Source organism: Malania oleifera, chromosome 5 (genome assembly GCF_029873635.1).
Source record: "Malania oleifera isolate guangnan ecotype guangnan chromosome 5, ASM2987363v1, whole genome shotgun sequence".
In the NCBI taxonomy this organism is placed as follows: domain Eukaryota; kingdom Viridiplantae; phylum Streptophyta; class Magnoliopsida; order Santalales; family Ximeniaceae; genus Malania; species Malania oleifera.
The window spans coordinates 15,245,887-15,272,196 of NC_080421.1; the positions used below are offsets into that span (position 1 = coordinate 15,245,887).

The window sequence follows — 26,310 nt, forward strand, 5'->3', positions numbered from 1 at the left end:
TGCAATTTTTCACATTTCCAGTATTCTCATTTCAACGTTCACATTACAGTAGTCTCATTGCAATATTCACATTTTCATATTCACATTTCAGTATTTACATTTCACATTTATATTGCAGTATTCACATTGTAATATTCACATTCTCATATTCGCATTTCAGTATTCACATTCCAACATTTTCATTGCAGTATTCACATTACAATATTCACATTTCAACATTCTCATTCTAATATTCACATTTTCATACACACATTTCAGTATTCATATCTCATCTCATAATGGTATATATCACATTCCATTATTCGCATCATTTTCTGTTTCTTTCTCATCTTAATAATACCCATTCCATTCTCATAATAGTATATATATATATATACATATATCTTATTTCACAAATTTCCACATTTCTCAAAAAAACATATCATATTCTCATATTTCCCCATTTATTATAGAAAATATTTCTTTAATCATATTTCATATCCCAAAACATCACAAATCGATATTACTCATATGCCACACAATTTATCTGATATTTGTATAATAATAATTTCAGAAAAAAATATCATATTCTCATTTCACATATTAATTCAACCTATAGCTCTCAAAATATTTGCTATATAATTTATTCTATTTACCTGACTTACTAAGAGGTCCACTAACACTCTAACTCCCACGCTCGCAGCGTTTTAAACTCAAAACCGTAAAATTTACATTTCCCCGAATTAGTCAACTCAACTCCCAGAACATTTATCATTCAGTGGTCCCTAGACTTTATATACTCTAAATTAACATTAAAACTCTAAAATATCCCACTTACCTTCGTTTTGGGATGGTGCCCCGGAACCCCAAATTGAAAATCTGCTCTGGTTAAGTTGTAAAGAATTCTCCCACGAACCTCATGGTGGTTCCGGATTGTCAAACCAAGCTTTAACAAGCCCGAAAACGAAGAGAGAGGGTGAGAGGACCGTAGGGTTAGAGAGAGAGAGAGATTTTATTTTATTTTTGAAATGAAGCTCGCAGGATCCTCTCTTATTTTTGCACTGCATAGAAAATCGTCGCCGATTTTTCTTATGCCCTCAAAAATTTGTCGTCAATTTTCTCTTTAACTGGCCTAATTTTTACCGTTTAACCTGTTGCCGGCCCACGGTAAAACCATATAACCATTGATGGTTTTCTTAATGCTCCAAAAAATCGTCGCCAGTTTTCTTTTCACCAACCCAAAAATCCTCCTTTTCCAATTATTTTTATTATTATATTTTTTCGGATTTCTACATTCTCCCTTTCTTATAAAATTTCATCCTCAAAATTTGCCATCTATCACATTTCCATTCTTAAGGAGAAACACCATCATTTTATTAATTATCCTCACTTATAGCGGAGGAATACCATGGTTACAAAGGAGGGTTCTAGGAGATTACAACCATTAAAAGAAAATTCTCCCCAAAACCAAAAACGCTATCTATCCTACACTACACTATTCAAATTAAATTACATACCTTATTATTCACTTTTCTTTTTCCCGGTTTAACCTTTTATCCCACTGAACATGTGTGGGTATCTTTGGCGCATTTGTTCCTTTAATTCCCACGAAAATTCCTTAATTGCATGATTGCATCATAGTACTTTTACCAATGGAATCCTCTTTGTACACAGCTCTTGTTCCTTCCAATCTAATATCTGCATTGGCATCTCTTCATAAGATAAGGCACCATCAAGCTCTAGTGCCTCATATTTGATCATGTGGGAGGGATCTGGGACGTATTTCCTTAACATGAAAACATGAAATACGTCATGGATTCTAGACAAAACTGGTGGTAGAGCTAACTTATAGGCAACTGGACCCACTCTTTCAAGAATCTCGAATGGTCTAATCTACTTAAGGCTCAGTTTACCCTTCCTCCCAAATCTCATAAGCTCTTTCATTGGTGCCACTTTCAGAAACACATGATTCGCTATGTCAAACTCTAACTCTCACCGGCGAGTATTTGCATAGCTCTTCTGTTGACTCTATGTTGTTCTGATCCTATCTCTGATGAGTCTAATTTTATCTTGAGTTCTAGCCCCAAAATCTATCTTTCCCCAATATCTTCCCAATACAAAGGAGATTGGCACCTCCTTCCATACAACGCCTTTTATGGTGTCATCCCAATGCTGACCTGATAGCTATTATTATAAGTAAACTTGACCAGTGGTATGAATTGTATCCAACTGCCTCCGAAGTCCAGCACACATGCTCGTAGCATATCCTATAGAATTTGTATCGTTCTCTTCGTCTGCCCATCTATCTGAGGATGAAATTATGTGTTGAATGACAACTAAGAACCCATGGCTTCTTGTAAACTCCTCTAGAAATGAGATGTGAACCGTGGGTCTCGGTCCGATACAATGGACACTGGCACGCCATGCAGTCTAACTATCTCCTATAAATACAACTCTACTAGTTCGCTCATGGAGTAGTTAGCTCTGATAGGGAGGAAATGAGCAGTCTTTGTCAATCGATCTACGACTACCCAAAAAGCATTCTATCCATGTAATGCCAGCGGTAACCCTGTGACAAAATCCATTGCTTTATGCTCCCACTTCTACTCAGGAATGTGAAGTGGCTTTAATGATCCCGTCAATCTCTAATGCTCAGCTTTCATCTGCTGGCATGTCATACACTGACTTACAAACTTAGCGATCTCTCTTTTCATATTGCTCCACCAAAAAGACTCTCAGAGATCCATATACATTTTAGAGCTACCAGGGTGTACAGTATACATGGATCGGTGTGCTTCCTCCAAAATAACTTTCTTAATCTCAGGGTTAATAGTACACACAGCCCGGTACAGAACTTTTATCTAAGATACTGAATTCTACCTCCTAACCATTCTGTACTTTATCTATAAGTTCTACCAACTCTACATCACTCATTTGAGCCGCTTTAATTCTTTCCTGTAGGGTCGACTATTATACCAAATTGACAATAAATGCCTGATGACCACCCTCTACAAGTTTCACACGGAGCCTTTCTAAATCCATCTGAATCGGATGCTGTATCACCACTGCAGATACTGATGCTCCCACTAATTTTTGGCTTAAAGCATCAACCACCACATTAGCTTTTCCCAGATGTTAACTGATGATACAATCGTAATCTTTTATCAACTCCGACCATCTTCTTTACCTCATGTTCAATTCTTTATGCATGAAGAAATATTTCAAACTTTTATGATCAGTGAAAATCTCACACCTACCCCCATATAGATAATGTCCCCAAATTTTCAACATGTAAACTACCGCTGCTAACTCCAAATCATGGGTGTAGACACCCTATTTTTGCCCTAACCAAATAGAACAAGGGGTCCTTTCTCATTGTATTATTATTATTATTATTATTACCTTATTTTTATTATTATTATTTTATTATCACTATTATTTTATTATTATTATTATTTTTTATTTTTATTGTTGTTATTTATATTATTATTATTATTTTTATTTTCACTATTATTATTATTATTATTAATTATTTTCCTATATTGTTTTAAGTAATTTATTATTATTATTATTATTACTTTTATCATTATTATTATTATTATTATTTATTTTTTATTTTTGCTATCATTAATATTTTTGTTTTATATTATTATTATTATTATTATTATTATTATTAGTATTAGTGTTATTATTATCATAGTATTTTACTATTACCATTATCATTCTCATTACTATTATTAATATGTTATTATTATTATTTCCCTTATTATCGTTATTTTAAATATTATTTTATTATTATTACTTTACTATTATTTTTCTTATTATTATTATTATTATTATTATTATTATTATTATTATTGTACTATTATTATATTATTATTTTCAAATCTTGCATTATTACATTACTATTATTATTGAGATATTATTATTATTAGTTACAATATTCATTATTACTATAAAAGTATAAAAAGAAAAAAAGAAGAAAAAGAAAATAAAAAGATGTAGTTTTAGGGTTTAATTTGTTTTATAAATAGAGAGGGGGAGGCAGCGCACAGCGGACGGAGACCAAAAACAAAAAACCTAATCTCTTTTAGCTCCCCGCGCACAATTCTTTTTTTCATTCTCGTTCTCCCCAAGCAGCCTCTTGCTGCTCCGCACCAGCCTCCGCACAGCCTACGAGCCACAACAAACATCTCCGGCCAGCCACAGACCACACAACACCAGGCCATCCACCCAGCCGTCCAGCCACCACAGGTGGCCGCCTCTGCAACTCAATGTCACCCCCTGATCCACGCCACCACCATCACCAGCAGCCACCAGGAGGACTCTCCAAACAACCACCGGGGAGACCTCCAGTTTCAGGCGATTCCAGCTACTCCGGCGACACCCTATCCTCTCCTCCTTTCTCTTTTCTCTTCTCTTATCTTCTTTCTCCCCTCCTTTATTCTTTAATTCCCTTCTTCTTTTTCTCTATTCAGGTTGTCTCGCAGCATTGACTAGTTCGACGTCTCCTCATCCCCAGCTTCGACCATCTTCCGCAGTGGAACTCCAGCAGTCCGGCCACAGCCCCGTCCAGCCACCACCTTGCTATCGTCGCCCTCACCAGCTCCGATGACCACCCAACTTCGGCAGTATCCACGGTGATCCCCATGCACACGCGCACAACACACACTGCAAAATACACACACTACACACATGCAAAACACACGCTGCATACACACACAGCCCACACAATAACACACACACACAGCACACACTACAAAACCTACGCACTGCACACACACAACACACACACTGCAAAATACACACACTGCACACACAACAACACACACAACGCACACACATACTTATTTGGCACATCATTCGTTTATATATTTGTTTATTATTTAGATATGATTTATTGTGGTTTTGTGCATATAGATTGCTTGTGTTTATTTAGGTTTTCTTTTTCAGATTATTCTTATGTTGCCATGGATTTTAGGGTATTGTTCTTCATATTTTGATTTATTGTGTTATCCGAATACTTAAGGTGTTTATATTTAATATTTCAGTCATACATTTGATTTTTATCGTTTGTATATTTATTAAACATCATGATATTATTTACGATCGTAAATTCTGGTTTATTGTATAGATTATTGTTATTGTGTAAGTTTAAGTTTTTTATCATGTTTACTGCGTATATGGGTTTTGAACTTATTGTCATTACAAGTAATATATTTAGGGTTGTTGATTTATTGTATTCACATCATTAGGTTTGTCTTATTGTTGTTACATTATTCATATTTATTGTTTACATTTAAGTAGGGTTCTTGATTAGTTAATTTTGAATATTATTTACATACTTATACAATTATTGTTATTAATCGCATTGTATATTATTTCATATTAATGTTAAGGTTAATTTATTATCATACTTATCCTTGCATATCTATATACTAATTCTAGAATCGATTTGTTTCCATATTGTATATTTACATATTAATTTTAGGGCTTTAAGTGTTTCCATGTATATATATTTTAGGGTTTTGATCAGTTTACATTGTTTTAGGTATTTTTAGGGTTTCCTTTATTACATGTAATTATTATGGTATTATAGTTATGTATTATGATATATATTTTTTTATCTTAAAATATTTAGTACTAATTATTTTTGGTATCTTAATATATTTAGTACTAATTATATTTAATATATTAATACATTTAATATTAATTATTTTTGGTATCTTAATGTGTTTAGTATTAATTATTTTTAGCATCTTAATATATTTAGTATTAATTATTTTTTAGTATCTTACTATATTTGTGTTAATTATTTTTGGTATCTTAATATATTTAGTGTTAATTACTTTTAGTATCTTGAAATATTTAGTATTAATTATTTTTTTTATAGTATCTTTAGTGTCTTAATATATATAGTATCATGGTATTTCATTATTTACTTTGATATTTGTAATATTTTAGCATATACGTATCCCTATTATTATTACATGTATTATGGTAATTTAATTTTTTAGTTTATTATCTTATTAATATATATTAAAACCTCCCAAACTAGTATTTTCCTACAAAAATTTTATATATAATTTCAAAATTTGGGAGTGTATTTTCTTAAGTATTTTCCTAATTATTTTTCCTATGATTTTAATGCTGGGATATGAGCCTTCGAGCTTCATGTACCTTTAGTTCTGAGGGAATATGTAAATATTTAGATTTTACATATATTTTTGCATTATTTATTTACTTATTTATTTGTTTATTTATTTATTCACTTTGCAGGTATATTAATAAATTTACTAGAGTAATTTTAAAGACTTTTTAGATTAACATAGGGATAATTCTAAATTAATTAGGTATCGTTCGTAAGAACGGGCGCGTAGGGGGTGCTCATACCTTCCCCTCGCGTAACCAAACTCCCGACCCCAACTCTGGTAACGTAGACCCATTCTACCCATAACGGAGTAGTAATCATGTGTTCTAACCATACTAAAAGGTTAGTGGCAACTCCGATATTCTTGTTTTTCCCGAAAATATTAAAATTAATTTTTATTTCGCCACCCCGGGGCACATGCGCGCCGAGACGTCACGACAATGGGTAGGGTAATTCTTCTCATATTCTTTCAACTGTCGAGAGGCATATGTTATAACTTTGACTCGATTGACCAGGAAGGGGGTAAAATTTGAATGGACCAGTGATCGCGAGCAGTGTTTTCAAGAGTTGAAGCATCAGCTAGTTACTACTCTAGTGTTTACCATTCCTTTTGGGGATAGTGGTTTTGTGATTTATAGCGATGCGTTTTTGAAAGGTTTGGGTTGCGTGCTTATGTAGCAGGTCAAGGTAATAACTTATGCTTCTCGGTAACTGAAGGATTATGAGAAGAATTACCCTACACATGATCTGGAGTTGGTTGCTATTGTATATGCACTGATGATCTGGCGACACTATATGTATGGTGTGCAATCCGAGATTCTCACTGATCACAAAAGCCTCAAGTACGTTTTCACGCTGAAGGAGTTGAATATGAGGCAAAGGCTTTGGCTTGAGTTGATTAAGGACTACAATTGCACCATCAGTTATCACCCGAAAAAAGCTAATGTCATAGCCGATGCGTCGAGTTGGAAGTCGGATCACGTGGCAGTATCTGCAATTGTAGCTCAGCATCATATCAAAAAGGATCTGGAGAGCTCAGGTATAGAGTTAGTGCATGGTTATCATTAGGTTTTCCTTACTAGTTTGGTGATCGAACCGACTTTGTTTGAGCATATAAAAGTCGTGCAGGCTAGTGATGCGGAGTTGACAGAGATTGTGGAAAAGGTACAACAGGGATTGGCTTCAGAGTTCAACATCTCTAAAGGAGGTGTGTTGAGGTTTGAGACCAGATTATGTGTTCCAAACGACGATGAGATCAAAAGGACGATTTTGGAGGAAGCGCATCGCTCTTTGTATATGGTACATCTAGGTAGTACAAAGATGTATCGGGATTTACACGAGACCTTCTGGTGGAGTGGTATGAAGAGGTAGATTGCTCAATTCTTGGAGCAGAGTCTGATGTGTCAGCAGGTGAAAGCTAAACATCAGAAGCTGACAGGGCCGTTAAAGCCCTTAGCTATTCCGGTGTGGAAATAGGAGCATATTTCCATGGACTTTGTGACCGGATTGCTGCCAGCACTTCACAGGTAGAATGCTATTTGAGTGATTATGGATAAGTTGACGAAATCTGCTCACTTCTTACTGATGAAGGTTAGCTACCCTTTAAGTAGGTTAGCAGACATGTATGTGCATGAGATAGTTAGAATGCACGTGGTACTGGTGTCCATTGTATCAGATCAAGACCCGAGATTTACTTCTTGATTGTAGATGAGCTTGCAGGAAGCATTGGGGATGAAACTTACTTTCAGTACAGCATTCCACCCCCAGACTGATGGACAGTCGAAAAATACGATATAGATCTTTGAGGATATATTGCGAGCTTGTGTTTTAGATTTTGGTGGTAGTTGGATACAGTTTATGCCACTAGTAGAGGTCGCTTATAACAACAGCTTCCATGCTAGTATCAGGATGGCACCGTTCGAGGCTTTATATAGTTGGAGGTGTCAATCTCCTCTGTATTGGAGTGAAGTTGGTGAACGTCAAGTATTAGGACCTGAACTTGTGCAGTAGGTATCTGAGAAGGTAGGTTTGATCTCATAAAGGATTACATCAGCTCAGAGCCGACATAAGAGCTACGCAGATGTTCGCCGCCGTGAGTTGGAGTTCGACGTGGGGGGTAAGGTATTTTTTACGATCGCTCCATATGAAAGGCGTGATGAGATTTGGGGAGAATGGCAAGCTGAACTCGAGGTGCATCAGACCATTTGAGGTTCTTGAGCGAGTGGGTCTGATAGCCTACAAAATTGCACTACCCCAGTACTCTTGAGGGTCCACGATGTGTTTCACGTATCCATGTTGAGGAAGTACATGTTGGATCCTTCACATGTTATTAGCTACGAGAATGTGGAGATTGGGGGTACTTTAGCGTATGAGGAGTACTTGTTCAAATTCTGGACCATAAAGTTCAAAAGCTATGTACCAAGGACATATCTTTGGTGAAGGTATTGTGGCAGAATCACGAGGTTGAGGAAGCTTCTTGGGAATTGGAAGCAAAAATACACCGGAAGTATTCACAGTTGTTATGAGTTATGTACGTTACCCTACTTTGTATTAGAGTAGGTGGTTGGTCTTAGGGAGTGTGTGTATTTGTGAACTCTTGAGATGATTTATGTTTGTAACCACGGTATTCCAATGCCATAAGTGAGGGTATGTATATGTTGTGATGGGGCTGCGTTATAGTAGACGCTGATTTTCTTCCTAAAGTCGAGTGTATAATTGATTTCATGAATGAGTTTATAAATAAGAGATAGAAAATTTTGAGGACTAAATTTTTGTAAGAAGGGGAGGTTGTAAAAACCCGAACCGTAATATAGGGAATTAATTAATTAAGAGAGGGGTAAATTGGTAATTAAGCAAGCTTCGTCAACGAAGTCTTTGTAGTTCTTGGCGACGAAGTGTAGAGTCTCGTCGACGAGGAGTGGTCGGGTCAAAGGGTTATAAATAGATATTTTCATTACTTCTCAGCTAAGAAAACTCAAACTCTCTCTCTATCTCTCTAAAAACTCAACCTACTATCTATCTCTCTAGATTTCTTTGTCGTATATAGCGGGAATCGTAGATCTGACGTTACCACGAGGATCAGGGATGGATTCTCTACAAGTTCTACGGATTGGATTTTCGTTTCGGGCATTCTCAGGTTTTGGCCCAAAATAGAGGTAAGGCTCAGTATTCTGTTCTGATTCGGTAGTCTTGTAGGTAATAGAGTTTTGAACGAGTTTTGTACTGTGGGTTGTAGGTTTTGGAACTCGATTCGCGGTTTAGGGGCCTTGGAGTTTGAGATTTGTCATTCAGGAAAAGGTAAGGGGATTCAGTTTATGTAGGTTATTTTTTAAATCAGACTTGGTAGAACTATGGTTCACGGTCCTACATGCGTTTTGGTTACTCATTTGGGGAAATCTAACTGGTAAAATTGTGGGTTTTTCATGTAACAGTTTTTGGGAAAAGGGGGGTACTGGGCTGCATTTCCTGGTTTTGTTGGAAAACCTTTGGTATACTGTTATGTATTGTGTCGAGGATGGCCGTGACTTGACTTTATTAAAGTATGTACGTTTGGAAAATCATGATTTATAGATTACCAAATGGGTGTGGGTTGTTTGGTTATATGAGCATGCATGGTTGTGTTTTTGATGAAATGCAATAGGAATTAGGTTCCAAGTTATTCCAAGTACTGAAAAGTGTTCGGCTCTATATCCGAGGGCGTGTGCTTATCTCCTGCCATGTTTGGCAAGAGTGTCCGATTCTATATCCGAGGGCATAAGCCTTACCGGCTGATCACCGAAGGGTGTGGATCTACCAGTTTGTACTGGTACGAAGCCATGGGAGCCTGGGGTTCGCCATGTGCCGGGGACGCCGTGTATCGCGGGCCTGCTACGGGCCGACGCTGGGTATTGTGAGCCAGCTTCGGGCCGAAGGGTGTGACGACACCAGGTTACTTGATTATGTGTGTGCGCGTGTATATACTGTTTTGAAACTATTTGTCGAAGTACTGGAAATTGCATTTAACTGTGTATGTTTTGCTGTCATGATAACACTCAAATGCCACACACCGATATAACCTGTATCTGCCCTTACTGAGAGGTGTCTCACCCCTTCTGTATGTACATATTTTTTAGGTCCTTCGAGTAATCGGAACTAGCATCCTAGTGTTGGGAGCATAGTGGTCGGTGTACTGCGAGAGGTACTTGGGTAAGTACTAGGATTGTATCGAGTTGACTTTTGTGGTTATGGTTGTCACCTGGGTTGTGTTGTATTTTTGTAAGTTTGACTCCTTTGTGTAGACTCTGGTATGGTACAAATTGTGTATAGAAAGACTTATCTTCTGTTGTGTTTCTATTATGTATGTAAATGTGTATAGGGTGCCTAGGAATCGCATGGGGTCGGACCCTTATTCATTGTACTTTATTTTGATTTTGGTGATACAGGGACATGTTTGGTTACTTTTTTACCCCCCGGTCCAATTATTGGGTTCGAGGCGTGACACATATAATGAAACTTGAAGCTCAGAATTTATGTAACGATACAATCGTTAATGAATGAATATGCTTCAACACACAAATCCTTTTTTATCAAATCTCCCGAAAATATTTATATAAATCAATGCTTTGGAGAACTTAGGTTAAATCTTTGAATACATAAAAAAGTTTTAAAGATTGCAAAGATTTGAAACACACTTTGTCACAATAATATTTCTCTTAAGTTTTCAACTACAATATGATCTTTGTAGTATGCAACTTAATGTATATATATATAATGTGATTACCAAAGATCAAAATTTAATATAAGATTTTTAGAAAATATCCTTCAATAATATATATAGTTATGAACTTCTAAGGATATCTAATCAAATAGTTTTGAAGTATCCAAAATATCAAGTCTTTAACTAAGAACACGCTTGAATGATAACTATTTAATCAATGGCCAAAGAAAAACTTTCTCAAGTAATGAACTTGTCAAAAACACTCTCTATATGTATATGAAAACTCAAGATCAATCTCTCTAGTGATATTCAATAACATATGATGATATGAGAAACTCTTGAAAACACTAAATGGATTAACCAAACCTCAATACCAAGTTAAAATCAAGATGTGTAAATGAATCCCCTTTGATTTTCTGATTTGATTTGCCCAAGTTTGATGAGTATGAGCTAGAGTGCAGGCAATCATATAGCTATATGTTCAAATTTCTCAATTCTCTTTCAAAAGCAATGTTCTCTTCTCTTCTCTTTGATCTTAACTAACATACTAGGGTTTAGATGTTCAACATATAGGTGTCTTACCCTTAGAATCAATCTCAACCAATGGATCAAAAAATATCTCACGAGTTCTCTCATTAAAAATTAGATTTTTAAGTTTTTCCGTAAGTTCAGATGATTGAGGTTAAAGGCCCAGACGACTAAAGTTCCTTAAAGTTTCGAAAAAATCAACCTGGACACAGGGTCAGATGACTGAAGTTTAGGGTTCAGACAACTGAAGTGTCAGATTTAGATGACTAAAATTTGGGTTCAGTCTTCTGAGATACTTCTACTAGGTTATATGTTTTGCCATAAATTCTTTAGGCGACTAAACTTAATCTTTGGTCTTCTGAAGAAATTCTTCAGACGACTGAGGTTAACTTTGGTCTTCTGAAGTGACAACTTCAGGTGACTGACTGCTGAGTTCAGTCGTCTAAAGTTCCTAAATCCTAGATTTTTTTTCTTTTCAGTTTAAAAATTTGTTTTGTTTTCTTTCTTGACTCTTTTATAAAAATATTTTTCGGGTTTTAAAAATCTTTCTAAGTCCATGAATATCCCCTAATGATGTACATGAAATGCATAAGTCCTAAGGTCATTCTAGTTCATGATTTGAGCCTCAAATTAAATCATATGAAAATGTAAATACATGAGTTCGAAGTACCCATTCCCATAATGATCTTGAACTTGTCACTTGCATCTTCATTCTTGTACTCTTTGAGTTCCATGGATCTTGCCCAGATATGTATGCTTTATTCTTTATGATTTCTATGACTTGTTTTCCTTCAGTGCATACTTAATAGTTCACTATCTCAATGCACAGATCAAATACCAAATGATTTGTCATTATCAAAACCAGATTGGACTCATAGAGTCAACACACATTTTCCTGAAATCAAATGCTATAAAATAATGAATAATTTCATGAAAATACTGAATTAGTTTATCCCCTTACTTGGTTTCTTGAACTACGCCAACAGGGACCTCGAAAAGATGCATGCGGCGCTCACCTAAACCCTAATTCAATAATCATAGTTCAATTAAATCAACCCTAAATAAAATACTATTTTAATATTTCATAAGCCCATAAATTTCAAGTAAATAATTATACTCTCAAATATAACTAATTTACCTAATTCTCCAAATCTCACTCTCGCTTTGGAGTGGGGCCTACGAAACCCAAATTGGAAATTTACTCACTACAAAATAACGATGATCGTGACTAGAACCCCGTGGTGGTGCCCAATTGTCGATTTAACGACAAATTTAAGGAGAAATGGAGAAAATAGGAAAAAATTGTCTTACCGCAGGAATTGTGCCTACGCCGCTCTCACAACAAATCTGTTTCAATAGAAATGTCGGTGGTAGAGTTAGGAACCCAATGGTACCTTCCGTTTCTTGATCGGCCGAATATCCGTCGAGAAATGAGAGAGAGAGACGAATTCAGAGGAGTGAGAACGGAGAAATTTAGGGGGCGCACCTCTCTGGAATTGAATTTGAGATTTTAGTTTGAAATCTCTTCCAACAACTTCCTAAAGAAGCTTTGTATTATATACATATATATATATATATATATATATATTCTCCAATTAGTTTTTTTTCTTTCATTAATTAATTTAATAATATTTAATTAATTAATTAATAATCTTATTTTAATTTTTATTTATTTATTTATTATTATAATAATAATAATAATAATAATTATTATTATTATGAGGATCACTACACAAACGGTATAACCAGAAATTCATAATGGCCATATCGAGTCCTGAATGTTGTCTTTGGAACATCCTCTACTTTGACCTTTACCTGATGATATTCAGATCGTAGAATTATTTTCGAGAAAATATGTGTCCTTTGTAGTTGGTCAAATAAATCATTGATGCGGGGAAGCAGGTACTTATTCTTGATAGTTACTTTATTAAATTCTCTATAGTTGATGCACATTCTCATCGACCCATCCTTATTCCCCACAAACAATATCGGCGCTCCCCAAGGCGACACGCTGGGCCGAATAAACCTCTTATCCAACTGTTTCTTCAAATCCTTTAGTTCTATCAGTGTCATTTTATACGGCGTTTTAGAAATCGGCGCTATCCTCGAAACTAGATCAATAACAAATTCTACCTCACGATCAGGAGGTAGTCCTGGAAAATCTTCAGGGAATACATCAAGAAAATCCCTCACTATCGGGATATCCTCTAATCTCAACTCCCCCTCTGATACTTTCTTCAGACAAGCCAAATATCCTTGGCAACCCTCTAACAACAACCTCCTCGCCTGAATGGCGGATAACAACTGTGATGGGGTGCGCACACATGACCCCACAAATCTATACTCCTGTCCTCTTGGAGGTTTGAATACTACCTCTCTCTGTTAATAGTCTATACTGGCATAGTTAGCAGCTAGCTAGTTAATTTTCAGAATTACCTCAAACCCATGCATATCTAAAATTACCAAGTCAGCTAGTAAAGACCTCCGCTGAACACTTCTCAAGATAAGAACGATTTGGTTGAGAAAATCACTTCGGTCAACTAGTCGGTTGACTAACCTCTTTGTAAAAATTAATTTTTTTTGCCTTCAATTAACTTTGAAACCATTTTAAAACCTTTTGTATAAGTTAGAGATTTTGTGAAAAAGTTTTTTCATGTTACTTGGAGGTCCTATGGTCAATCTAAGGTCATTTGAGTTTCAATTTAAATCACATGAACATGCATGCACATACAACCCTAAGTTACTATTACAATCAAAAAATAAAACAAAGTCTTCATACTTTGCTCCTTTACAATCCCATGAAACGCACCGAGATATGATCGTTTACGTCCTTTTACGATTTACATATGGTATCCATCACTTGTACGTACAGAGATATACACATGTTCAAACACTTAGCATACAAGTGAGATATTGTGGTTTGTCATAAGGTATCGGACTCAAAAAATCAACAATGCATAATAGTTTCAAAGTGAAATAGAAAAAGATGACTCAAATATATCACCAAAGAGTCGACAAATCTAATTGTACAAACGTAATTACATTATAAAATTTTGAAATATCTAATACAAATATTAGATTTTAAGTAAAAAAAAAAATTAGGATATAGATAATACTTTTGCCTTCGTAGTATTATTTTCTTCTACTTTCTTTTTTTAAACTTAAATTCACATTTAATTAACCTTAATATGTAATGGTGCTTTTAGCATGTCCTAATAACGAACGTTAATTTAGTCATTTTCACTGTAAAACAAGATTCACAAGTTAAAAGGATATTATAACTTTCTTAATTGGCCTTCTTAGGCTTACTATCCTTAATCCAATTTTTATAATTTATGAGTTTCAAAATATGCAGACTCTGGAAAGAAAGGACCCACAATTAGATATATTATTTATAAATCTATATAATTTGAATCAATCTAAGTACGTGAGAGAAATCAATTCTCAAATCACTAATCTAGATGCTCCATGTCATGTCCCATTCATTCCACAGTTCATTTATACTTTTCAACCATCACCATCATAACATTAAATCCATTCTTCAAATTTTCATGCACACCATGTCATGGCCCAAAATGCATCCACGTATATTCCCCCTAATCACAAGAACCCAAAATTTTTTCCATATTTAATTTTATTTTATTTAAATATATATTTAAGAAAAGTTCACTGAAAATTTCATTTCCTCATTTGATGCATCTTAAAAAATACTGAGTCTTTCAATATCTTTCTATGTAAAAAATATTGGACCATCTAGCATATTTTATTTTAGGGATAAAAATATCATTTCAATGACGTCAATACGTGATAGCATGTCATCTATCACAAAAAAAAAAAATGTTTTCCTTCCCTTATCTTCTCCATGGATGTGGCCCGATGGAGGGATTGTGCCACCCTAGGTGGCCATTGCCACTGCCGCATAGCTTGCACCATCGCCATCCGTGTAGTAACCCGACCCCAAAAATAGTAATAATAAGAATAAATAATAAATAATAAATAAATAAATAAGAAGATATTTTGAAAAAGATATTTTAAGATATTTATATATAAATATCTTGGAGGAGATATTTATTTAGATTACTTAAAGGTTAAGTTAAGTTTTATTCTATAAATTCTCTCATTCTCTCTCTCTCTCTCTCTCTCTCTCTAAGATCCTTCGTCGTTTGTCGTACGTTTCGACGATCGAAGGTTCCTGCGTGGATCAAAAGGAGAAACTCTACAACTATAGCTTATCAAATCGTCGTTTTGAAGATTTTCGGGTTTTCCCCAAAAATCAAGGTAAGGATCTGATTCCGATTTCGATTAGGTATTTGTATAGTAGTCGGGATTGCAATGAGGTAATATTTTGTGGTTTTTAAGTTTCGAGTATCCAAGGTCGTTGTTTTGGACCAAACCATTCGTGTCTTCATTTCTGGATTTTAGGTAAGAGGAATTTGATTACAATAGCATTTTTGGAAAAACTAAACAGCTAAAAAGCTAGTTTATACTTATATGTATGATTTAACTGCTTAGTTGCTAAATTCTACCAAGTAGAAATGTCGGTTTTACGATTTTTGGTAAAAATGATGATTTTGGCGTATGATCTCCTAATCTTACAAAAATCACTTATTTGTATTTATATTGTAATAAGAGATGCTTGAATCCTTTACTTTTCCTTTCAAATAATGTTTACTGGATTTATATCATTTAGCGGATTTTTGGACTAAACTTGTGTGATATATGTTGAAATGGAAATGTATGAATTTTCTATATTATTGATATAGATTATGGGAACGGAGTTCCAATTTTTTATACTGAGTATGTGAAAAATAGAGGCCGGTGATACACCGAGCTATATTTTTGAAAAGGGGTAAACCGAGTGGATAGGCGCCGGTTTGAACCCGATGTGATTATTTGAATTTGTGAAAATACTGGAATTGCACATGTTACAATATTTTGTTATAAATTGTATATATGATAAATGGAACCACAGCTTGCTACTAAAGGAGTTGAAAGATACTCCAGTAATAGGAGTTGAAAGATATTCCTCAGCTGGAAGGGTACAGTGCAACCACTCATGTTTAAAATCAGTGTGGATACATAGATGATCGGCTAGCAGGTGTAATGAAATCACTGGTGAAATAATAAACCAGATGGGGGCAGTCGGACTATATATAGATACTTAACATATGCCTACATGAACAGGGCATTGTTGGAGATATCAGTGCACAACCCATGCCACGGGGTAAATAGGCAAAACATGTATGACAAGCTGGCAGTTGTTGTAATATTCATATGCATGATTTAAATACTTGATGTACAGATAAATGTTATACGATAAAGTATTATAAACAAATGTTTCAAATGTATGAGTTTGTATGAAAATGTGCATATATGCAGTCACATACTGTTGTAACTCTTTCTTCCTTACTGAAAGATGTCTCACCCTATTATACAACCTTTATTTTTAGATCCATCAGTACGTCAGTCCTAGTAGAAAAAGGGCTTAGGGAGATTATTTTTGGTTAGTTTACGTAAGCATTTGAATCTTGTATTAAACTTCGATGAAGTTCCTTTTTGGAGGGTTGTAATAACAAGATCTATTCTATGTCTAATTTTGTGTAATTGTGGATGTATTAGTAAACTCTGGTATAAGACTGATAGAAATCCTAATGGATGTTTATGTTTTTCCGCAACATTTATATCCCAGTTATGTATGTGTCATACCCATTTGTCCTTGTTTAGGGCGGGTTATTCGTGCATGTTTATCAGATACAAGTATTCCGTATGTTCGGTAGCCACCCGGGTCCATGTAAAGGGTTGGGTTGTTACAATCCGCCTGTTGCCGCCACCGACCAACCTCGCCGATCACTGCCTAGCTCGCTGGAGTGCTACTATAGTCAAATTATGATCTCTCTTTCTCTTGGTATCCTCTCTCTCTCTCTCTCTCTCTCTCTTTCTCTCTCTCTCTCTCTCTCTCTCTCTCTCTCTCTCTCTCTCTCTCTCTCTCTCTCCTCTGCAACTCTCTTTCTCTCACCTTTGCTAAAATCTCTTCTCTCCATTTAATTTATGATTTACTCATTCATTTATAAATGAAAAAGTTTGAATACTCAATACAAATATTGAGTTTTAAGTATTAAAAAAAAGGATATAGATAATACTTTTAATTGTATGGTATTATTTTCTTCTATTTTATTTTTATAACTTACATTCAAATTTAGTTAGCCTTAATTTATGTGGTCCTTTCACCATGTCCTAATAAAGGTGATTTGGTCATTTCACTTTAAAACATGATTCACAATTTAAAATGACCAACTACCGTTAATCATTTTTTTGTTGAATGCTATATGCAACTAGCTAGAATTACAACCATCTCTCGAAAATTAGGACAGTAGAAGGGGGATAATATTCTTTTGGTCACTACCTTTTAAATTTGTTCTATCTTGCTGTTGTAATATGTTTTTTCAATGTGATGATTACTCTTTCTAGACTTGTCAATTTTATATGCATTAGCGATTAGGTTTGTAATAATGTATAATGTGTATATATGCCCATACACAATCATTTGTAGCCAAAATTAATTTGCACAAAGTGTCCATTAAGCATAATTATTAATAAATTTAAATATTAACATAATATTTTATAATTAGTATTTGCTAAGGAAAAGAAATCAATTCTATTGGGCTTGGTGGAGCCTTGTAACGACCCAAAAAATTATAATGATTAAATAATTAGGAAAAATAATAAATGGGATAGATAAATAAAGAATAAGGGGGAAAGGTGGAATTTTGAAAGGAAGAATAGCAGACCTCATCGACGAATATCCTGTCTTTGTCAACGAGTGTTCTTTTAAAGATCGTTGACGAAATTCAGTCCCTCGTCGACAAAGAGATCTCGAGTGAGCAAATTTCAGATTTTAAGTTTCTTCGATGAATGCATTGTCTCGTTGACGAAGTCCCTTCTGTGGTTTGTTGACGAAACCTGTTTTCTCATCGACGAATTCATGTGGCAAGATCGCGTATAAAAGGATTTGGGGAAGCTTCTTCACGAAGAAAACTTTTTTTCTCCGTTTTTCTCTCTCTAAAATGGTTTCTCTTCCTTATCTCTACAAATCCGGCCTGGATTCAGCCTGAATCAACAAACAGAAACTGCTACGATATTCTAGGAAAGATTTTCTACACATCTAGCGGTGCAGATTTCTAAACTGGGTTTTTCAAGAAACACTCCAAAGTTGAAGTAAGGGTTAAGATTCTTAGTTTTGAGGTTTTAAATGCTTATTTGAGGTTTATAAGTTGAGAAAATACAGAAACAGTAGGTTATTTGGGGTTTATCTGATTAAACTAAGGTTTTTGATTCAGGGTTCGGGTGAGCGTCACAGGTATAATTTGAGGTTCCTATTAGCGTAGTTCAAGAAAGCAGGTAAGGGGGAATATATATATATATGTATATATATATATTAAACCAAGTTTTATGAATTCAATGGATAAATGGATTATGTTGTGTATATATGTATATGTTTTCGTATGAGTTTAAAATACCAACCGTTTAAATTATAATTTCTGAGCCTAGGGCTATTTTATTAGATGTGTATTTGTGAAAATAGACTGATGAAAGAGAAAGATTTTTCAGGATAATTGTGTAAGAAATTAAAGATATATTTTCAGTATAAAAAAGATAAATGACGATTGACTTATTTTACAGAAAATGTTTGAAATATGTATTGCTAAAATTATGTGGTATGAGTAAAATGGAAATTTTATGTTGAATTATTTTATATGTATGAAATATAGGTTATACAGGAAATGCATTGAAAATGAAAATATTATATGAATTATGCTGCATGTGATTGTTAATGCAACCATGGACAAATGATAAACATCTTAAAGAAGCTATAGACTAACTGATGAACAGTAGAAAGGAGCCGCACTAGCAGAATAGTGCATATCTATGTGGACTAACTAATGTACAGATAAAATGAGTTGTAGTACGAATGCAGGAATGAAATGTAAATGAGAATGAAATAAAATATGAAAGAAATGGAAATGAAATGTGAAATGTGAATAATGTAAAATGGGAAAGAGTCACATAAAGTGAAATGCTACGTAATGTCAAAATTGAGAACATGAACAGATGAGAAATACATAATAAATGACAAACAGAGTAATGTATTATTGTAGTATCAATATTCACGCTAGTATGATATGTACTTATATAAGCAGGGCAAACTCTTCACCTGAGTGTTTGCTGAGAAAGGCGAGTCCCCTAATAGGTATCAGATGTAGTGGTAGGTTGCATAACATATTAGGAAAGAGGGAAATTATTTGTATGGGCGGGTAAATTTCCTTATTTTCGGGAGCCTTTGCTAGTAAACCATTGTATGAACTGTGTGAGTACGAGATTACCTTTTCCACCTGAGGGCTTACTGAGTAAGGTAAGTGCCCTGATATACTTCAGTTGTGACCATTGTATGCCTAAAGTATCAGAGCAGAGGAATGCTACTTGCATGGGCAGGTAATCACCCCAATCCTTAGGATTTCTCGTGGGTAAAATACCTTACATGTGTTTGATTAGGCTCAGGAAAGGATTTTAGAAATTATGATAATGATTTACAAATGATGAATACATATATATATATATATATATATATATATATGTTATTTACAAACCTCATGCTAGACACATGCTGATTTAATATATTGTTTCTTCCCTTTACTAAGATGTGTCTCACCCGAATACAAATTTATCTTTTTCAGGACCTCCACGTGATCGAGCTTAGAGAGCTCAGGGTTGTTATAGCATTTTTGGTTATAAAAAGGAAAATGGTATAAACTTTGATGATACTTTTGGGATGTATAAATTTTATGTTTTATGTTTTATGTTTTATGTTTTATGTTTTAAGTCTTCTGAGTTGTGAATATTGGAAGTTGGGGATTATATTTTTGGAGATATGTATATATGTGGATACAAGTGGATGAATGGTTTATTTTGGAACGTAGATAGATATAGAAAATTCTGGTATTATATTGGTTGATGATTGTAGTTATGTTTTTTGTTGCGTAATTGTTAATGGAATAACAGGTACATGAAAATGGATTATGTGGCACCCGAATCCCACTAGGTGGGTTTGAGGCGCCACGAAGTACGGTTTATTCAGGTATAACGCATCGGACCGAGTTTTCGAGTTCGGGGTGTTACAAGCCTAGTTGCGTTCGATCTAGATGATAACCCGACTTTTCTTTAATTAGAGATTTTTATCCTAAGACTTAGTTTATGGAGCGTTGCGGCTTAGGTCTACTCGTGGGAGTTCGGGGAAAATTTTTAGGCTTATTTTGTAGCTCATTCGGAACTTTGTGCGCAGCATATAAAACGATTATTTTTTGGGTGATTAGGTTAAGTCGTCACACTTCACGAGAGAGAGAGAGAGAGAGAGAGAGAGAGAGAGAGAGAGAGAGAGAGAGAGAGAGAGAGAGAGAGAGTATTGTGCCGCCGCATTCTCTGTATTTTCTTCCTGATAATAGTGAAATTCATGCAATTCTGTTGATATAGACAAAATTATCGAAACACATAAATACTGTCTTGTATGTGTGATTGATATTTTATATTATTTTTGATGTGTATTCTTTTTCTATTTTGTTTCCCACAAGTTTAAAAAATTTGTTGTTAATTTCCAACAAATTCTTACCTATATTTTTAGAAATAATAAAATGTAAGTTATTTGATTTTTTTGGATACGTTCTCCACAAATATAAATTTTGAAAAAGGCTAATATTTTCTTTTCACATAAGACTAGTTTGTCTTCAATTAAAAAATGAATTTGGTACTCTATCATTATCACGCTTTTCAACCATCATAATTTCAATTTTTACCAAACAGCAGTCCCTCAAAATATTAACGGTCCAAATGCATCCACGTAAAGTCGTAAACCAACTTTGTTTTTATATTACAAAATTCCCATAAAGCTGTAACGCTGTGACGGAGCATAAGTCAAAAACACAGCACCTTTCTTCTTCTTCCTACTGCTGCCTTAGCACATGGCTTCGCCCGCAAGCTCCGACGTCGTCCTCGACGTCCCTCCCTTTCTCCGAATGTACAAAGACGGCCGCGTCGAACGCTTCATGGGCACCGCCACCGTCCCTCCGTCGCCTCTCGATCCCAAAACCAACGTCCAATCCAAAGACGTCGTCGTTTCATCCCAAATTCCTTTATCCGCCAGGCTCTACCTCCCCCAGAATCCGATTCCTCACAAACTCCCTCTCCTGATTTACTTCCACGGCGGCGGTTTCTGCATCGAATCCGCCTCCTCCCCCATCTACCAGAACCACCTCAACGCCCTCGCCGCCAAATCCAACGCCGTCGTCCTCTCCGTCGACTACAGGTTGGCCCCGGAACACCCGCTACCCTGCGCCTACGACGACGCGTGGGCCTCTCTCCAGTGGGTCGCTTCTCACGCCAATCGCGCCGGGCCGGAGCCGTGGCTCAACGATTACGCTGATTTTGGGCGCGTGTTCCTCGCCGGCGACAGCGCCGGAGCCAACATTGCCCACCGGATAGCCGTCCGGGTCGGGTGCGAGAAACTCGACGGAATTAAGATCCATGGGATTGTTTTGGCTCATCCGTATTTTCTGGGGACGGGGCCGCCGCGGGAGGATGGGAGGGGAGCTGTAGCGGAAAATCTGTGGCGGTTCGTTTGTCCGGGGACGAGCGGGAGCGATGACCCGTGGATAAATCCGGCGAGGGATGAGGAAGTGAAGAAGATGGCGGGGGAGAAGGTGTTGGTGTGTGTGGCGGAGAAGGATTTTCTGAGCGAGATTGGCAGGCAGTACGCGGAGGTGGTGAGGAGGAGCGGGTGGGGAGGGCGGGTGGAGGTGTCGGAGGCGGAGGGAGAGGACCATGTGTTTCATCTGCTGAACCCCGAGTGCGAGAAGGCGGCGGTGATGATGAATCTACTGGATTCGTTCATGAATTAGGAGTGGATTTGCAGTTCTTCTTCTTCTTCTTCTTCTTTTTTTTTTTGGGGATTTGCAGTTCTTGATCAATGGAGATCTGCAACTGTGTTTTCTGAAATTTGTCACTGTGTGTTTGCTAAATGGGGTCCCGCCAGGGGCCAATTATCATATCAACTATCTTTATGTTGAATTGGAATTCAAGACTTTTTCTTTTGGTTTTGTTTTTCTTTCTTTTTTTGTCTTTTTGGTTATTTATTTATTTATTATATTGGCATCCCTAGACCTATCACCTTAACTTCTGATAGCTACGAGTTCGTGATAAATAATATTATTAACTTAAATCATACATTGGGCACGTAAATTTTAAAATATTAAGCATGTAAAGTACGAATGTAGGGCATAATGCATTAATAGAAAATCCCTAGATGGAAGTTTGATCTCATGTTTTATCTCAAATTTTCTTTTTTAAAAGGTAAAATCTAGTTATAATGTGTTTGATAAATAATTTTTTTCAAGTTCTTAAACTTTTTAAAGAACTTTTAAATGTTAGGATTACACACTATAGATTCAACAATTTTAGCATTAGCAATTAAGCTTATGCATGAATTACTATTTATAATATATACTGATCGGAATAGGAAAAAATGCACAAAAATCTTTGGTTATATCAAAACGTCTATTTAATTATTTTATAAAAAAAATAGCTAAGATTTTTCAAGAAGGTAAGTTTGCATTGGTTTTGACGTTATATTTAGGAAAGTTGAAGAATGGTTGGAGATTAGAGATGGGAGATTGAAGCAACATGGATTTTTTTTTTTTTTTTCACTAGAAGGGTTAAAATTCTAACAATTTTTTATTCATGACCGGTTTTAGTTTGTTTTTGAAACTTTTAAATCTAAGAAAGCAATTGGTTTAAAGGTGTACACAAATTAAATAAGAGATCAAAATTTAGTTAATTAATTTATTCTTGATCAATTTTCGTTCAATTTTTAAAAATAATATAATTTTTTTAGGACAAAAGACACTTACCTTCCTTAAGGTTTGGAAAAAAGATTTGGACCTCCCCTGAGGTTTTAAAGTTTTTATTGACCCTTCTTGAGGTTTTAAAAATATCACGGACTTTTCCTAAAGTTTGAAAAAAAGATACAAACTTCCCCTCAAAAGACTTGTCTTTTAGCAAAATACAAGAGGAGGTTTGTGTATTTATTTTTGACAAACTTTAAGAGAAGTTCTTGAAATTTTTGAAACCTTAAGGGAGGTCTTTATAATTTTTGAAACATCAAGGGAGGTCCCTGCATTTTTGCCAAACCTTAAAAAAGGTCAGTGTCTTCTGCCCTTAATTTTTGGGTCTCCTTTTTTCGGATTCGGGTCAATATCTTGGATATGTTTTGGGACTTTTTGCAGAATTTAACAAAAGTGTTTTTAGAGAGTTTTTTGAGATTTCTGTTTACAGGGCTTTGGAGATTTTAAGGCCTGTTTTGGGAGTTCCTTTAAGAATTTTGGGGCTTAAATTTAGGCTTTGCCTTGGGGAATCTATTTATGGAATTTGATGATTTTGCAAGGAATTTAAATTTTAAGCCTTTAAATTTTAGTAGTTTCAAAATTATGCAATTGAATTATTCAAACCGAGGTATTCCAAATTAAATAAAGCAAAGCAAGGAGATGCCAACCTCTTAGACCTCTCCTCCTCTTTACTCTTTTCATATGTTAAAAACCTTGTGACTCTAATTTTTGAACTTCTGCCTAGTTTCCCTTCTTCAATTTGTTTCTTCTGCTCAAGTTCCTTCCTCTTTTCAATTTCAATCTCTTTATTTCCTATTCCAACTTGTTAGCGCCGGAGGAGCCCATGGGTGGGCTTGATACAAATGGGTGAACACCAACTTGACCCAAAAGTTTAAGCTTATTGGGTCTTGGGTCCAACTATGTATATAAGCACCCATCATCCACTTTAATTTTCCAATGTGAGACAAACTCACAAGTGGAATTCTTAACAATCTCCCCCACACTTGTGAGTTCTAATTGCTCCCCCTTGAATGGAAATCGTCTCCCTTCTGGGAGTAAGCCCAATTCTCCAACTTGGCAAGCTTGTGACCTTTGCACCTCTTTAGCATCTCCTATGGCGGTTCCTGCAAAACAAACACTAGCAACTTCCAAGGTTAACCAAGTTTGAACAATGTTTAAACTTGGATGTAGGTACTACTTTAGTCATCATATCCGAAGGATTATCTTTCGTTGGAATTTTTCTTACTTCTATTTCACCACTAGAAATGATATCCCTCACAAAATGCAGCCCAACATCTATATGTTTGGACCTATCATGATAAACATGATTTCTAGCCAAATGAATTGTGCTTTGATTGCCACAATAAATTATAATGGTTCCACTATACATTTCTAACTCTAGACACAGTCCTTTTATCCATATAGCCTCCTTGAAGGCTTCAGTCATGGCAATATATTCAGCCTCCGTGGTAGACAATGTAATGACCCGAAAGAATAATGGTGTTTAAATAATAAAGAGATAGAAAAATGAAAACAGTAACAAAAGGAGGCAGCAAACTTCGTCGGCGAACGCTTCGCGTTCGTTGACAACGTGGCATTTTGGGCTTGTCGACAAGGGTGTATCTCGTTGACAAGAAGATACCGAGAGGATATTTGGGCAAATTTGAATTTCGTCGACGAGGGGAAGAGTTCTTCAATGAGTAGCCTTTTTTACCTCGTTGACGAGGTGACGTGGCTCGTCGACGAAGTCCATAGTAGAAATAGCCTAAAACTTGGAATTTTACACAGAAAAATCAGCAAAAATTTACTCTCTCTCTCTCTCCTCTACGATTTCTCTCTCATCTTTCTTTGATTTCTATAACGACCCAAAGAATAATGGTATTTAAATAATAAAAGAAAGGGAAAATGGAAACAGGAGCAGAAGGAGGCAGTCGACGACATTGTATTTTGGGAGAAATAACCAAGAAAATTAGTCAGGTCCTCGTTGACAAACACAGGGGACTCGTCGACAAGGATATAAGAGGGTCTCGTCGATGAAGCCAAGTTTCGTCGACGAGAAGATACCGAGAGAGGATTCTGGAAGTATGAAATTTGTTGACGAAGGTGTTGGTTCATCGACGAACTTTCTACAGGATTCGTTGACGAGGTGACGTGTCTCGTCGACGAATCCGACCCTATAAATAACAAAAACCCGCATTTAAATGCAGAAAATTAAGAAAATCTCTCTCTCTCTCCCTTCGGTTTCTCTCCCTTCTCTCTTCGATTTCGAGCCGAATTTTTGCCAATTTGAGGATTTGAAGCCACCATGACGCTCCTAGAGAAGTTCTCAGCATATCTGCCAGAGCGGATCGTCGGTGGAACTCCGTTGAAATTCATCCCTGAGTTTAGGTAAGACTTTTTATGTTGAATTTGATCTTTTCGTAGTTATAGGAAATGATATTTACGTGGAAATACTGAAGTTTAGTACTAGGAGTTTTCATTTTCAGGGTATTGATCAGGAAATCCTACGGGTGTGAGTCTAGGAATTCATTGGGGCTTTTTAGTTGTCAGGTAAAGAAATAAACTAAAGTAGTTATTTTTCCACACGTATTATTATTATTATCAGCAAAGTAATTTTCAGGGAATATGCATGATATTTGAATATTATTGAGAAAATTTATGTTATTGGGAAAATACTGCTATTATACGGAAAATGAGATTTTAGAATGAAATGTACGAAATTATTCAATTTTGTGTGGCATGAATGTTATTTTTATGAAAAGTAATGATATGACAAATTTTACGAACTAAGCATGTTTTCAAGAATTATGAAAAGATACAGTATATTATAATGATTTTGACAAGTACATGATAATTGATTATTTTCAGCATGATATGTATGAAATATTCGGCGCGAGGCCGTATTTATGAAATGTTCGGCGCGAGGCTGTATTTATGAAATGATTTCGGTGCAAGACCGTACATATGAAATGATTTTGGTGCGAGGCCATATTTATGAAATGTTCGGCGCGAGACCGTATTTATGAAAT

The 26,310-nt window shown here is 35.5% G+C and overlaps 1 protein-coding gene and 1 long non-coding RNA gene across 2 annotated transcripts; both read left to right on the forward strand.

Annotated features, from left to right (window-relative positions):
• The first annotated feature begins 15,493 nt into the window (after positions 1 to 15,493).
• LOC131155632 (uncharacterized) lies at positions 15,494 to 16,752 on the forward strand. The gene is made up of 2 exons (XR_009136867.1): positions 15,494 to 15,632; positions 16,327 to 16,752. It is a non-coding gene; the product is annotated as an uncharacterized LOC131155632 (long non-coding RNA).
• A 4,415-nt stretch (positions 16,753 to 21,167) lies between these two features.
• Positions 21,168 to 22,492, forward strand: LOC131155051 (probable carboxylesterase 12). The gene has a single exon (XM_058107960.1). The coding sequence runs from the start codon at positions 21,365 to 21,367 to the stop codon at positions 22,298 to 22,300; it is 936 nt and encodes a 311-aa protein (XP_057963943.1). The 5' UTR covers positions 21,168 to 21,364; the 3' UTR covers positions 22,301 to 22,492.
• The last annotated feature ends 3,818 nt before the right edge of the window (positions 22,493 to 26,310 follow it).

Bases quoted from the DNA above. Each gene is read 5' to 3' on its own strand.
- LOC131155051 (XM_058107960.1), top strand. From the start codon at position 21,365: ATGGCTTCGCCCGCAAGCTCCGACGTCGTCCTCGACGTCCCTCCCTTT.